Source organism: Cynocephalus volans, chromosome 2 (genome assembly GCF_027409185.1).
Source record: "Cynocephalus volans isolate mCynVol1 chromosome 2, mCynVol1.pri, whole genome shotgun sequence".
Taxonomy (NCBI): Eukaryota; Metazoa; Chordata; class Mammalia; order Dermoptera; family Cynocephalidae; genus Cynocephalus; species Cynocephalus volans.
In genome coordinates, this window is record NC_084461.1 from 152879786 (window position 1) to 152896392 (window position 16607).

General features: G+C 46.5%; 1 protein-coding gene across 1 annotated transcript in view; it reads right to left on the minus strand.

The window, feature by feature from the left end:
- The window catches only part of STK10 (serine/threonine kinase 10), a 121078-nt gene that overhangs the window by 64599 nt on the left and 39872 nt on the right, over positions 1 to 16607 (minus strand). The window contains exons 3-4 of the mRNA XM_063086605.1: positions 8940 to 8988; positions 1074 to 1223 (exon numbers count right to left, since the gene is read on the minus strand). Coding sequence (XP_062942675.1) covers positions 1074 to 1223; positions 8940 to 8988 — 199 coding nt within the window. The remainder of the gene's footprint in view (positions 1 to 1073; positions 1224 to 8939; positions 8989 to 16607) is intronic.

Below are 16607 nucleotides of genomic sequence, written 5' to 3' on the forward strand. Positions count from 1 at the left end.
CACGGTGGTGCAGCTTCTTATGGTTATAATTAAAATGCTCCTTAAAGATACCACGGTAACACCAGAAGAACTACAGTGACACGTCTCTGTTGGAAGGACAGTGTTAGGGGGGTGGAGTTGAATGTAGTCAAACAGGAGAATGCCGTCTCTGTCGTTAATCTCTCTCTCTGAGACACCCCCGTCTCTCTCTGTGTCCTGCTGACACAGATGAGTGCAGAAGTGTCTGGGATGACAACCTGGGCCAATATTTGGGGGACGTTTCTGCATAATGAGATTGGAGGCACTTTCTAGCTCTCTCCTTTACTCCTCCTGTACTATGTGATTGTTGTAAGATAAGCATGTATTATTTTTTTCAAACAATAAAATTCATTACTTTAAAAAAATAGCATTATAGGCATATTCTTTAGCAATGCAGAAGTAAACATAAGAGTTCAAAGTGCTTGTCTGTGGGGGTGGATGGTGAAGGGAGCGGTGGGAGCAGAGGACACATGTATGTGTTATTCTGGTTTTAAAAAGGGTTAAAAATACAAAGAAGGAGGAAACATTAAAAAATAAGGTTTTCACATATGTGCCTGACGTACTACCATTTTCCATCTGGGGACGGATGCAGGGTCACCCTCCACCCACTGTTCCCACTTGAATTCTCTTGATTGGAAGCAAGACCAGAGGGTGTAGACCAGCGCTCCCCACCTCAGCACTGTCGGCCTTCTGGGTGAAGTGATTCTTTGTGGGATCTGTCTGTGCACCATAAGGTGTTTAGCAGCACCCACCCACTAGATGCCAGTAGCACCCATCCAAGTTGTAACAACCCCAAATTCCTTCAGACACTGCTAAATGTCCCTGGGGCAAAATCACCCTGGGGTGAGAACGACCAGGCTAGACTGAGCAGATGGGGTCTGTACTCAATCTGTGGTCCAGGGCAAGAGGGAGGACGGTTGACATCGTGGGAGCCTGCGGGAGCGAGGAACCCACACTCACACCAGGTGCCCCTCCCACCCTCACCACAGAAGCCAGGCCAGCACGGGGACCCACCTTTCCCACCCTGGGCATCCATCACCCTGGCAGCCCCTTACCCAGCCTGATGTCTCCCTCGAGGGTCATCAGCACGTTGCCGGCTTTCAGATCTCGGTGGATGATCTTCTTGCTGTGCAAAAAGGTGAGCGCTTCCAGCATCTGGCGGCAAACGACCTGAATCTGGGGCTCAGTGAGGCCTCTGTCCAGTTCTGGAAACAGGAGAGCTGTCGTCAGTGTAACGAGCACTTACTGCAGGCAACTGAGTGTCAAGCCATGCCACATGTGAGAAATACCAAAGCCGCCAACATTACAGAGCACTCTCCATGTACTAGGTTCACTCTCAGCACTGTATGTGTATTGACCCATTTTGACTTCATGGCAACCCTATGGAACAGACACAATTTTTGCCCCCATTTTACAGAGGAGGAAACCGAGGCTCAGAGAGGTTAAGTTACTTGCTCAAGGTCACACAGGTGGGAAGTCAAGGATCTAAGATTCAAACCAGAGAATCTGGCTTTGAGCTCAGGTTCATAAACACAGCCCAACTAAGACGGAGATAACCGTGGTGTCAGCAGACACCGAGTAAGTACTTGCTATGTGTTGGGCCCCGTGTTTGGTGCAAGGATGCAGAGAGGGACACGGGAACGGTGGGCAAGGCTTGGTACAGAGTGGGGAGCAGGTATGTGGGAGGTCAGGATGGACAATAACAGACTTAGTCTGGGGGAACCGGGAGGCTCCCCAGAGGAAGGACACTTGAGCTGTGTCTTGAAGGAAGAATAGGTGGTAAGAGGAGAAAAAGTGGGGCGTGGGCATTCCAGGTCAAGGAACCAGCAAAGGCCTGGGGGCTGATGTGAGCTGGTGGTGAAGACACAAACCGGCCATTGTTGGTGGCACTAGAAGATGTGGAAGGGGAAGGGCTGGAGAGGCAGGAGAGCCAGTCACTGAGAGCCTCTCATGTGCTCATTAGGAAACACACACATAACACACACACATGCTACATACAGCCCAATGTCTGCTTAGAAACAGCAGGGGCCCTTCTTCTCTGAGATCCAAAGGACAAGCAGGCCCGAGCAGGTGGGGAGTAGGAAAAAGAATATTCCTGAAAAAGAGAACAGCATGTGCCAAGGACCCTGGTGTGGCAGGAGGGGACAGATGAAGGGAAAGCGAGTTGAGGACAGGGTTGGCAGGACTTGATTCTGCAGGACCTTGCAGACCATGCTATGGAGGCTGCATTTTATTTGAAATACAGTGGGCAGTCCATGAGAGGGTGTGAGCGGGGCAGAGACACAATCTGATTTTGCATTCGAAAAATTCCCTCTAGTGCGGTGGAATGAAGAGCTTGCTGGGGAGCAAGAGCAGGGGCAGGGGGCTCAGTCAGAGGCCATCACAGTGGTCCAGCCAGGCCAGACGCTGGCCAGGGCAGAAAAGAGGAAGGATGTTTGATTCGATGGATTAGAGAAATACAGATGACAGAATGTGGAGGCAGTGGAAGGAAGGGAGTGAGAAGATTCAAGGATGTCACCCCTGTGCTCTATGTCCCACATGACTGTTGTGACTACCTAAGGACCCCTGTTCTGGGGAAGCCGGCCTCCCTCAGCCTGCTGGGTTCTCAGCTGTGGGCACTAAGGCTGGTCATCCAGGGCACGGCCGAGAGGCCTCCCTCTAGCTAAAACAGCGCTACTGTGTCTGTCTCTCCTGGTGGCAAGGAATCCACAAAGCTCAACTCTCCCCACTAGGTCCCTCAGGAGTGTTAAACATAAACACACCAGCCAGGGCTGTAGGCGTGACTGTACTGCCCTGGGAAGCCAAGCCGCAGAGCAGGGTTCCTGGACCGTGGCTCCTTCTCTCTGGGGTCTGCAAGCGGCTCCCCCTCCCTACAGCCTCACTCTTAACTTCCATGTTCCTAGGGGGGGCCAGGCTCAGAGCCTGCATGGGCCTGGGGAGCACACTGAGCCTGAGTGCAGGCGCTGCCTCTCACTTGCTGCGTGGTTTTTGGCAAGTTGCTCAAGCTCTGGCCCTTCGTTTCCTGTTCTATAAAATGGGATGAGTCTAATCAATATAGGCTCTGCTGACAAAGCACGTTAAGTTCTCACCGTGGAAAATCAGGCAATAAAGGGTGATTATTACTATGTTGATTCTGAGATGAGTCCAGGGCTGGAATATCTGCAGTTTTCTAAAAAAATGGCAAAATTGTGTCTTGCTCATGATATAAATGAAATAGAAATAAAAACGATGATGACGAAGATAATTATGAGCTAATCACCACCATCTCTTGAGCCCTTATAATGTGCCAGGCAGGAGATGAAGGACTTGGTACATTATTTTATTTAATCCTTACAATAACCCTATGAGGGAGGCATAATGCATTTTTTTTAAGTCAGATTTATTGAGGTGCAATTTATGTACAGTAAAGTTCACTTATATTTAGGTGTACAGTTCTATGAATTCTGACAAATGTATACAGGTAACCCCCATCCCAACTTAGATAGAGAATATTTCCATCATCCCCCCAAATTCCTCTGTGCCGTTTGTAGTCAATTTTCCCCTCATTTCTAGCCCCTAAGCAATCACTAATTAGATTTCAGACCCTACAGTTTTGCCTTTTTCTAGAATGTCATAAAATTGGAATCATACAATACATAGCCTTTTGAGCCCAATAATTTTTTTTCCCCTTAAAAATGACCAGTAAGGGGATCTTAACCCCTTGGTGTTGTCAGCACCACGCTTTTCCAAGTGAACTAACCAGCCATCCCTGTATAGGGATCCAAACCCATGGCTTTGGTGTTATCAGCACCACACTCTCCCAAGTAAGCCATGAGTCCAATATATTTTTAAGAGTAGCTTTAATTACACAGCTATACATGAATATCTTCTCCGTACTAAAAAAATTACAACATCGCAGACAGATCTAAATCCCCTCTGACACCATATCTAATCCCAGCCTCTCACCCTTTTCTCTGTAAGAGGGTTGAGAGCCAAAATGTGTAACAGCCGGCAAGTTAAGGCCAACCATGTCCATTCCAATCAGAATGAGCACTGGGTGTTAAACCAGAGTGGTTGCACAGTGACGTGCTACATAGATACTCTCCCCATCTCACAGAAGTCCAGCCCAGCACCCCACAGTTAGAAAAAAAGGAATATGACATAGACCTTAGGTCCCCTGGACCCCAAGCACAGGCGTGTAACCCTTCACATCTCTGCAGGAAAAAGGGGAGATGAAAAAACGGCTGAAAACCCCTCTAAGCAGAGCAGGTGTCTGTGGAAGAGTCAACCCCTAATCTCAGAGCTGCAACCAGGACCTTGTTCCAATCTCGTTGAGGGTCCCCATCCCAGCTTCTCCTCTCACACCTTGATTTCCAAAATGTTGATGGCAATTTTCCTTAGACTGCTGCCACCAACGGGGAAAACCACTTGGGGATGGAGCAGTCAGTGCCACCAGGAGAACTGAGCCAGGGAGCCAGGGCAGGGTTTGCCTACTGGCTGAGCCCTAGCCTAGGGTCACACCCCAGCTGTGAATGAGGATGAAGACATGGTACACTTAAATGCCTCTCCCATCCCTGATATTCTCCTCCAGGCCTCATGCTGTTAAGCTGAACACCAGGGGAGACAGGGGCTGATAGGCGCCTCCCATTCTCTCCTTTTTTAGTATGAGAACACATGGCCACCCAGCTAGAAAACCACATTCCCCTGTGTCCCTTCCAGCTATGTTATATGTTATAGCCAACAAGATGTAAATGGAAGTGTCATGCAGGGTGTAGTGGATTGAATAATGTCTTCCCAAAACTCACTGAATCTTGAATTGTGTCTCCTAAGTTTTATGTATTAGAAACTTGGCCCCCACGATGACTGTTAAGAGGGTGGGAAATCCCATTATGGTAATTGAAAGGTGGAGCCTTGAAGAGGTGACTGGATTGTAGGACCATGCAGTAGTGAATGGATTAAAAATGGTGGTCAGGGTGTGGTTCTGAGGGCTTTAAAAGAAGAGGAGAGTCTGTCTTCCTTTCTCTCTGCTCTCTCTGCTTCCACCATCTTGTAATGTGAGACTCCTGGGTCACTGATGCTGCAACCAGATGGACTTTGGACTTCCCAGCCTCAGAAACTATAAGCAATAAATATCATTTTTCTTTATAAATCACCCAGTTTCAGGTATTTTGTTACAAGCAACATAAACAGACTAATACACAGGGCTTCTGTGCTGTCTGTTTACAAGAGGGTCAGTGGGGTATGTACGTGGGGTGGGGTGGGGGCTTGTCCTACCCTCCCTCCTTCCATCCTGCCCCTTGGAATTTAGACGTGACAGCTGGAGCTTCCACAACAGTCTTGTCATCAAGAACAGAACACCAGAATGAAAATGGGCCTAACAGAGGAAAGTGCAGCCAAGAGTTGGAAAAGAAAACCAAGTCCTTATGACAACATTTTAAAAACTCCTAGAACAAGCTGTACCTGAAGTCAGACATCCTTGAGCTTTTCAGTTCTTTGAGCAAATAAATTGCTCCTCCCACCTCCCCCAACCCCCAAACCAATTTGAATGGTCTCTGACTCCTTATAACCTAGACAGGCTCAACTCATGCAAGACTACCATTTTTACTCTGTTGGATTCTACTCAGAACAATAGTAATCTTCGAAGGCGGTCTCTGCCAAGAAAGGTACACCCAACAGCCATATAACAAATGCCCTGTATCCTCTTCCCTGACAAAGAGTCTCTGCTTGGCCAAACTTGAGTCAGTCTCTTAAACCTTCTCCTAGGCCCATCTGGGTACTTCCTTGTAAAATCTAGTTTTAGCAAGAACCCCCATCCTCATTATCTGATCACTCTCAATATCAGGTTCCTCATCCCCCACAATCCCCCAGGTGGTATCTGGTCCCCCAGGTGGTATGTGGTCAATTTATATATAGATTTTATATATAAAAAGATGTATATAGAGATTTTAGCAAGAATCCTCCAAGAATCCTGCTAGGTCAGTTTGGCCACAATCCCTCTTACCCCTGATGTTTCCTCTTAGTCATTTTCTTTTTTTTTTTTAATTTATTTATTATTAGCATATTCATTGTTACAAATCATACTTATTCTTTATGCCTCTTATCCAATCTCTCCCCTCCCTCCCACTCCTTCTCCATCCCCCCTCTAATAACCATAGATTTGTTCTCTCCATCTGATAGATTAACTGCTCCTCGTTGGTTTGTTGCCTAGATGATCTGTCTAGTACTGAGACAGGTGTGATCAAGTCCTCCCCTATTATTGTAAATCAGATGCTTCTATTACTCTGGAGTGTGCTTTGCGGAGAAAGAGGACCTCTTTTTTTTTTTTTTTTTTTTTGGTCTCCGCTGGTGCCTCTCTGTGTGTCAGTGCAGTTGAGTCTGGCGTGCCATCTGCATGGAGGCTGTGACTGCTGCTATAGAGACTAGCCACTTTTGCAGCAGCCGTGGCAATTGTGGTGGCTATGGTGGGCTACCCGTGTGAAAGTGGTGTTTTTGCTGTGCTCTTTACCTGGTTGCAGCTGGGTTCAACTTCCCCTGGCTCCATATATCATTATAAGATGCTGTTGCAGAGCAGTTGGGCGGGAGACAGAAAGGGAAAGGGGAAGGAAATAGGGTGCGAAAAGGGGGAAGGAGGGAGGGCATGACCGAGACCCATGTCTCCCCCTCATTCTGACAGGGGAGACCAGAGGGCTTCCAGCAGTGGCTGGATTATTGCTGGGCTAGATGCAGATGTTAGAGCAGGTGTGACTGAGGCCTTTAGACTTCCCCACTCCCTGGCTTGGGAGCCCAGGGGCCTTCCGGTCCTTCTAGTTTTATAGGTGTTCATTGATGGTGTTAGACCTTTACTAGATAATGTCAAACTTTGTCTCTAATCTGTGGGAATTTTGTTTTCTCTTTCAATTCTGTGTTGGATTTATTTGCAATTCCCACCACTTAAATTCTTCACTGGAACTAATTTGTTGTCCTTTGCTTACTTCTAAAATGAGGGAACTTCCTGTGGGGACCAGCATTTGAGCCCTGTAGTTGAGCTGAATTGCTGCTTTGCTGATGATTCCCTGGGGAAGGCTTTTTGTGCAGCTCAGGTTTTAATTATTGACCCTGTAAGCACTTCTGGGTCTTGTGAAGTCCAGTATACTTAGGTTGTGTGGAACCTCTGGTCTGGGCCTGAGTCTTTTCAGCAAACTACACCCCCTGCAGTTCTCTATTCCTGACCCATCTCCACTGAGTGGTCCTTTGCTGATTGGAGGGCAGATCAATCGTCCATGCTTTGCCGCAATATTCCCCAAGTGGCTCGTCTCCCCCACTGCCCATACTACAAACACTTCCCATGGAGCAGGCTGCATGCTGGTCCCTTGCAATGACTCACCGGCCTCTGAGTGGTTCCTTTTTCCTGTTGTCTATGGCCCCTTGATTGTATGTGGGTCCATGGGAACCTGGTTAGTGGTCTTGCTGGCCTGGGGGCTACCAAGACCCTCTTCCCCTCTGCCACCTCTAAACAACTACCTACAAAGGGCACAACTGCAGCTTTTTCCAGCTCCTATTCTGTGCGCTCAGCAACTGCAGCCTTGAAGCTGCCAGAATTTGAAATGGTGGGAGTGATCCTTTCTTTCTCACATCATTGCTTCTCCTGTCTTCATGAACTCTGTAGGACTCTCTTCCTCTTCCCCTGAGCTCTAGTGACCCCAGCTTGTCTGTTGTTGCTTTTTAATATTTGTAAATTGGTTATTTGTGGGACAGGGTGATGCTGGGGATGGTCTACTCTGCCATCTTGACCGGAAGCCCTCTTGGTCATCTTCCATTCACTGACCCCTACCCTGCTCCTTGGCTATAAATTCCCACTTGCCCATGCTGTATTTGGAGTTGAGCCCAATCTCCCATTCTCACTGCAAAGTCCCATTCCAGTGGTCCCTCTACCTATCGCAATGGTCCTGAATAAAGTATTCTTTACCATGCTTTAACCAGTGTCATTGAATAATTTTTTCTTTAACCTCCCTACTGTCATTACTTACCTGGGAACTCTGGGAGTGATAAGGGGCTCTACAAGGAAGGTTTGCGGGTTTGGCATTTCTACAGCTCAGAATATGAATGGACGGCCAAACATCAGAAACATTCCTGAGATAAACTCAGGAGAAAATACCTTCTTCATAATAAAAAGTGGCTGAATGGTACGACATTATACCGAGGGCCTCTCCTCCCCTGAGCTATCCCAGAATCCTGGACACAACAGAGAAGGGGACAATGTTGAACATGCAGCAGTTAGGAGCGGGGGTCATCAGTCCTGGGCTTATACCTCAGCTCTGCTGCATGACTGCGTGCAAGCTCCTTAACCCCTCTAAGTGTTAGTCTGATCAAGAGTAAAACAGAGACGCTCTTTCTGATTTTATACATGAGGATCAAATGAAGATAATATAAGTGAAAGCGGCTACCACAGTCTCTGCCACATAGTGACTATCTGCAACGTAACAGTTACCACTAGTATTTTATTGTCATCATTGTTGTTGTTATTGCCTGAGCTTGTCCAGGACACTGATACCTGATGATGTCCCTACTCAGCATTTACAAAATGGGTGGGTATCCCCACTTTCCAAAGAAACTCCCTCAGCATCTCATTTACACCTCCTGAGAGTGCTGTGGGGTCATGCAAAGGAGGCACCCACCCACCTTATGGCCAAGAAGGCTGGAGAGGGCAAGTGAGCAGTTCAAGGACACATGACTTTTTGAATGGGAAGTGCTTGTCTTCCAACGAATGTCTTGCTTTCTCTCCAAGAACGCAAACCTGCCCCTAAAAGGGGATAAAGCAGAGAGCTGCTCAAGGAGGCCATGGGAACTACTGGAGTGGGGGAATGAAGGACTCCAGTCCTAGACAGAGCCATCAGGAGTTAAGACTTAGGACTCAGGATGAGTCCTCCCACTGTTGGAAACACAATGGATCAAGGAAGACTCACCCAGCATGATGGCGTCCACAGCTCCCCCAGGACAGAACTCGATCATGATCTGCAGAAAACACAAGGCAAAGTAACAATGAGCACCCGGCTCTCCAGACGGGAGATCCTCGGGGCCCAGCCCCCACCCATGGCCTGCTCCCCAGCCCTCCTCCTCATGCCTCGGTGGCTTGTCCAGTCTGTCCTACCCCTACCCCCAATCACCCAATCAGGCCCCAACCCTCACAGGAGGCTGTAATGCCCACAGGAGTTCCATGGGCGCTTCCATTTTCAGGAAAAGAAATACCAAGTTGGCATGGAAACCCGAAGCTTCATCAAACGGCCTTTTTAGCCAAGCTTGTACCCTTCCTCGCCAGCATGTTTGGCTCATCCCCACCTGCCAGCTGCCCTATTTCCCACCCTCCACATCCAAGAGCCTCAGAGGATGCCTTCTACCCACATACAAGCTGCCGAGTCCTCAGAGAATCTCCCACAGAATCCCAGCACCATCTCTTGCTTCACCTTCCATAGCCCCAGGTCCTCACTGACTCAGAGCATCGGGGGCTGGAGAGCAGCTCAGATGGAGAAACTGAGGCCCAGAAGGGGATGTGACTCAACAGCCAAGACTTGGAATCAACCCAAATGTCCAACTACAGATGAATGGATAAAGATAATGTGCTATATCTACACAATGGAATACTATTCAGCCACAAAAAAAGAATGAAATCCTGCCATTTGACATAGTATGGACAAACCTGGAGGACATTTTGCGAAGTGAAATAAGACAGACACAGAAAGACAAGTACTGCCTGATCTCACTCATATGTGGAATCTAAAAAAGCTGATAGAAGTAGAGAGTAGGGGCTGGCCAGTTAGCTCAGCTGGTTAGAGCATGGCTTTACAACATTAAGGTCAAAGGTTTGGATCCCCATACTCGCCAGCTGCCAAAAAAAGGAGCATAGAACAGTGGTTACCAGAGACAAATAGACAGTACTTTATTGTTAATTATACTCACCCTACTGTGCAGTAGAACATCAGAACTTACTTCTCCTATCTAATTGTAACTTTGTACCCGTTGACCAATCTCTCCCCATCCTCTACAAAGTTACAATTAGATAGGAGAAATAAGTTCTGATGTTCTACTGCACAGTAGGGTGAGTATAATTAACAATAATGTACTGTCTATTTCAAAATAGCTAGAAGAGGAGTTTTTGAATGTTATCACAAAGAAATGATAAATGCGTGAGATGACAGCATTTATCAGTTTTTGAATGTTCTCATCACAAAGAAATGATAAATGCGTGACAACTACCTTGGTTTGGTCATCTATAATGTATACAGGTACAAAAACATTAAATAGTACTCCATAAATGTGTACAATAATAATATGTCAATTAAAAAAGAAAAAAAGAAAAAGAAATGGGTTGTGACTGATCATGGCCATGCAGATTGTCACTGGACTGAAAAGCAGGTTCCTAATCCCCAGGTCATTCATTCATCCATTCATCATACATCTACTACACACCTGCAAGGTAGCAGAACTTGGCAGAACCACCAGACCCAGGCCTCAAAGGGCTCCCAGACCGGTGCAAGGGATGGAAAAACACAATTAGTGTAAAAAGTGCCATAGGTACCGACATAGACACCTCCCTCCCCGGTTCACTCCTATCTTCACTCTTTCTGGCCCAATCTGGGCTCTCATCATATGCGTAAAGATGCTTTCTCTTTTTCCTAAAAGTAGTGATACAGGTGGGTGGAGGAGGGACACAGTGTCACAAACTTCAAGATGCAGTTCCAGAATCACCTCCCAGCATCCAGTCCCTGGTCCTTGCTTCCTGTAAAATCCCTTTAGCTCAGCTCAGCTGTGGCAGAGACATTGGCCGTTGGGCCATCAGGAAAGCCCACTCTCTCTTTAAACAGGAAAGAAACCCCCAGCCATGCTCCACCTGGACCCAAGACAGCTCTCCTGCCAGATGAGGGAGCAGTGGTCTCCAGATTTTGATGAGGCCTCCCGTTTGTGGTTACTTTCCAGAGGCTGCCTAGCAATGCAAATAAGAAGATGCAGTGACACAAGGCTTTGGAGCCAGCCACAACTGGGCCAAAGTCCCAGATCCACTGCTCACTGGTGTGGCCTTGGACATGTCACTCCACCATCTGAGCCTGTTTCCTCAGCTATAAAATGGGGCTGCTGATGCTGCTGCTCTTAACTGGGGCCCAATGACTGGGAGGACAAGCCATGCTGGGATGCAAGAAACCACAACAGGTCAGACAGGGGGCTTTCACCTGGGCCAGGGATACAAAAGGTACTTTCACCTGGGCCAGGGATATGAAAGGTTCTAGGGGAAGCAAGACAGTCCTGGCTCTGACAGCCCTGCCACATGCTGTGGAATGCTACATGCCACAGCAGAGAACTGTGCAAGGGGGCACCCGCTGCCTGCTGGGGAGGAAGGACACGACCTCTGAGGCTCCTCCCATCACTCTGGTCCTGTGTGGCCATCACATTGGGCCTGACCTCAGCTTCCCCAAGACTTCTCTCTAACACTACAGTGATCTGTCACCCTCAAATAAAAGTCATCAGAGACATATTCATGTCTTGCCGATCCAGGATGCCGAGGAAGAGGTATTTCTCTCTACCACTTGTCCATTCATTCATTTGTTTGTTCATTCATGTGTTCACTCTTTTAACCAATCACCACCCAACCAGGCTTGTTCCCAGGGGTCAGGGAACCAGAGGTGACACGTACACAGGCATTGATCTCTTGAAGCACAGCATATCATTCTGCCTTTTAGTAATTCCTAGCTCACAAAAGAGGACCAAAAAGTCCTACTAATTCCTTAAAAACAACAACAACAACAACAAAACCTAGCCACAAGAGGCAAGGATGGAAAAAAGCAAAGCTTAGTCACCATGCAAGGCTTACTTACTTACTACCTGAACAACCTATAAGATGGGGTGATACACCGTAACACTCAAAGGAACCATAAGCCCATCCAGGCCTTGCTGGCTGCCTGGCCTTTGGCTGAGGCTCAGTCAATATGAGCTGTTACTATGATATCTTCCTTGACCTCAGTGGTCTGTGTTTTTTTTTTCTCCCCCTGGGTTTTGTTTGTTGGTTTGTTTTCAAAACTCCATAAAAGCTATCCTCTCTGCTCTCCCTCAGAAAAATGCAAATAGGAACAAATGTTTGTGTGCAATTCCATTGAATCCGTGCACACTCTGAGTCCCATCGCCAAACCCAGATTAGAAACCACTGCTTAGCTTTTCTACCACCTACTATCAGAATGCCTTGGGCAACTGCCAATCCTCTCTGCAAAGCAGGTTAATATCATGTACCTCCAGGATTTACTGTAAGGATTGGATGAGGTGGTGCTTGTAAAGCAATGGACTTGGTCACACAGTAGATATATACAGGGTAAGGCACTTCCCCCTTCTCTAACAGGGTGTTACCAAAAAGGAAAATGTGGTAGGCTTAGGTTCAAGTCCCGGTAATGCCACTTAATAGATGGTGTGACCTTGGATAAGTCAATCTCCCTGAGCCTCAATTTTCTCATCTGTAAAATGGCACTAGTAGTCTCTGCCTTCAACTTCTCCCAGGCAATTAAATGAGATCATGAAGCCACACAATTAATATGTGTTGTTGAATCTCTAGCAAGTGAAATCCCCAGAAAGCTAAACACTTAGACCATGTTACTTAGGCTTCCTACAAAAATATGCCTTCCCAGAACTACAATTTATCAACACACCCTCAGCTGTTATCGAGAGTTAGTATGAGAAGTGGCCAAACCCAGGTGGTTCCTGTATCTTCCAGTGAAACTGTCCTTTACACAACACCCTTACACAAGGTCCCCACGACGCACCCTCTTCAGAGGTCTCAGCTAGGAAAGTTCATGCATTCTGACAATCTGGTTTGCTTCCTCTTCTGCAGTTCAAGAGTTCTATGACCCTTTGAGCTTCTGTTTTATTTTTATTTTTATTGCCTTGGCTGCTGGAAAGCTTTGAGCTAAGTTTGATTCCCATGCCCTACTTGTTCCTTTCAGCACACGGGTCTCTTTAACTTTCACTTTGTCAGTGGCAGTGGGGCTACAGAGGGCTTGTATTATGAACTTATCAAGGCTTTTACAGAAATACATGAGGTTTAATTAATAAAATAACACTCTATACAGTAATAAATAAAATAATGATAAGGGTTGAATGTGCCCTCCCAAAGGCATATGTTGGAAACTTAATCCCCAATGCAACCATGTTGGCAGATGAGGCCTAATGGCAGATGTTGAGGTCATGAGGGTTTCACTCTCATGAGTGGATTAATGCCAATTAGGAAGGGGCTTGAGGCTGCAAGTTCAATCTCTTGCTTTCTCGCACATGCTCTCCTACCCTTCTACCTTTCGCCACGGGCTGGCGCGACAAGAAGACCCTGGCCAGATGCATTCCCTCAATCTTGAACTTTCCAGCCTCCAGAACTGTGAGCCAAATAAACTTCTATTGTTTATCAATTACCCAGTCTCAGGTATTGTCATAGGAGGAGAAAAACAAACTAAAACAATGGTAATAAATACAAACAATAATCTCAATGCTGTAGGAAGTTACTAAATATGCATGCTTGGAAAACAGAATACAAGCATATACATCACTACCCATAGAAGGATTACAGGTGGTTTGTACTTTTATGTACTTTACACATGTTATTTAATGAATATGGGTCATAAAATTTTATATTAGAAATAAACAATTTTTTTAAGGGAAAGAACTGGCCGAAAATATACCATGGCCACAGATGAGCCGTATAACAATGTTTCACAATGGACCAAATATGCGATTATATTGGAGGTGAAAAATTCCCATCACCTAGTGATGTTGTAGCTTTTGTATGCATCACAATACTCACGTAGGAGCAATAGGCTATACCATATAGCCTAGCTGTACAGTAGGCTATGCCATCTACGTTTGTGTAAGTATTCTCTATGATGTGTGCACAATGACAAAATCACCTAACACCACATTTTGCAGAACATATCCCCACCTTTAAATGACACCTATCTATAAATCCATTCCTCTAAAGGGGATGGGGTATCTGTGCCTGCCCACGATGAAGGCCCCAGTGGGCCAGTCCCCACAGCTTCCTGGATAAAGGGAGGCTCCTCCCTTTGAGGGGTTCTGTGTGCAAAGCTGAAGACTAAGCCCTCATCAAGCCCCAAATCCAATAGCTCCAAGTGCCAAGAACTGATTCCTTAAACCTATCAGGGCAGCAAGCAACCTTTATTTGCAAGTGGCTCACAGTCTCACGACCTGGAGAACTGAGGTTTGTGATCAGTTTAATGCACTGAAAAGTTATCAACTGAGTGTCTATCAGGGACCCCACATTGCTAGGCACAGTAGGGGCCACAAAGGTAGTATCTGATCAACAAACACTATCTGAGCTCTTAGTATGTGACAATGTGGTCCCTGGGACTGGGGACCCAGGACAAATCAGACATGTCCCTGCCCCAAGACTCCAGCAGAGGGAGATGCAGAGATGAGTGGTGCTGGCACACAGTGACTGTGTTACCCAGAAGCCTGTGGACCCAGGGGTTGATCCGGACTGGAGCTATCTCAGAGGGCTTCCCAGAGGAGGTGACGTCCAGGCTGCATTTTTGAAGGGCAAATTTGCCAAGTGGAGAAGGGCAAGGACATTTGAGGTGGAACACAGCAAGAGCAGATGTGGTGTGACACAGAAGAGTACAGGAGGGGAGAATAGTGGAGCATTCCATGGAATCCAAAAGGGTGGGAGGAGAGCAGCCCAGAAAGTTTCACTGGAACTAGAATTTAAACATCTTAAAGTGTGATCCTTATCCTGAGAGCTGTGTGTGTGTGGTGTGTGTGCATGCACATGTATACACATCTGGGGAGACACACCAAAAGGTTTAAGCAAGGGGTGCTATAAACAGGTTTCTGCACTAGAAAGATCCTCCTGGATGTGGCATCTCCAGAGGCCGGAAAAGAAGAGGGACAGTGGATTTGGAACAAACAGCAAACAGGCCGTTTCATCAGTCCTGGTGCCCAGAACATCATGGCTGTCCCCCACTCCACACAGCACTTCCTCCTTCTCCTCTAAGAAATAGCCACGAGAGCTGGGCGGGATTTACCCCATCTCCGGAAAGTGATGGGGAAGAAGGGAGGGTGCAAAGCCAGTCAGGGGAATTCCCTCCCTCCTGCCCTGATTCAGGGCTGGTCTAATCAAAGCAAAGCTGGTGAGTTCTGCTTGATGTGTGGAATGCCATGATGTCTCGCTATGGAGCCAGTTAGGAAGCACACAGCCCTGATGGTCGCAGGCAGCTGCCTTGCAACCACGAGGGAAGCCAGCGTGAAGGCAAAGCTAATACACAGAGGAGGGCAGAGAGAATCACAGCAAAACAGAGACAAGCCTTGCTCAAACCCCACCTCCTTACCTCACCTCCAACCCACCCTCGTATCTCCTCTTCAGATGGAATATGCAAGTCAATTAATTTCCTAAGTTGTTCAGGTTAGTTTGAGTTGAGGTTTGCTGTTACTTGTTACCAAAATCACCTAATCTCACTCCTGGCAAGAGATGAGCATGAAACAGGGCAATGAGAGAGGAGAATGAAGATCCCATCTCATTGGGCAAATATTTTCCTAGGAAATACCTAGAGAATAATCACATTCTCTAGGTAGTAGTCTCTAGGTTGTACCAGCTGAAAATGCTACACCACTGGTTCTCAAATTTGAGCATGCATCAGAATCACCTGGAGCACTTGTGAAAACACAGATCACCAGGCTGTCCCCCAGAGTTTCTGATTCAGTAGGTCTGAGGTAAGGTCTGAGAATCTGGGTTTTTTAACAAGTGCTCAGAGGCTGCCGGTGGTGGTCCCTGAACCACACTTTGAGAATTACTGCTCAACAAAAATTCACAAAAGAGCAAGAAGCTGAGACCTGGTGGTCACATCTCTCCTCCCATTACCAAAAAACACAATGTAAGGCAGAGGTGGAGAAAACTGGGGGCAAACTGACAGACGTATTGTCTCTTTCATGCTTCTTGTTATCCTGAATTTCATCACTGGTGTTCCTTTTTCTTCCTGCCTCTAACCAAAGAGGGGTAGGGGCTTTGGTAGGATGTAAGATCATCCATTTGATCCTTTACCAAGAGATGGTTTGAGAAACTCTGGGTATTTGTGAAGAGGCTTTAGGGATCTGCATTATTAAAGACAGTACTGGAATCTGTTTCAATGAGTGTTTTCAAAAAAATAAATATAATAATTTACATATCCTCCCATCTTTAAAAAAAGTTTTGAGAGCCTCTGAGTGTGGGGGTTAATAAAGATCAGATGGGTAGGAATGCCACCAAAAGCACAAGTAACAAAAGAAAATATAGATACACTGGGCTTCATCAACATTAAAAATTTTTGTGCATCAAAGGATACTACCAAGAAAGTGAAAACATAACCCACAAAATGGGAAAAAAAATTGCGAATCATATATCTGATAAAGGACTAGTATCCAGAACATATAAAGAACTCTTACCACTCAACAATGAGAGGACAAATAACCCAATTTAAAAATGGGCAAAGGATTTGAATAGATGCTTCTCCAAAGATGATGTACTAATGGCCAATAAGTACATGAAAAGATGCTCAACACTGTTAGTCATTAGGGAAATGACACTCTAAACCACAATTAGATACCACCTCACACCTGCT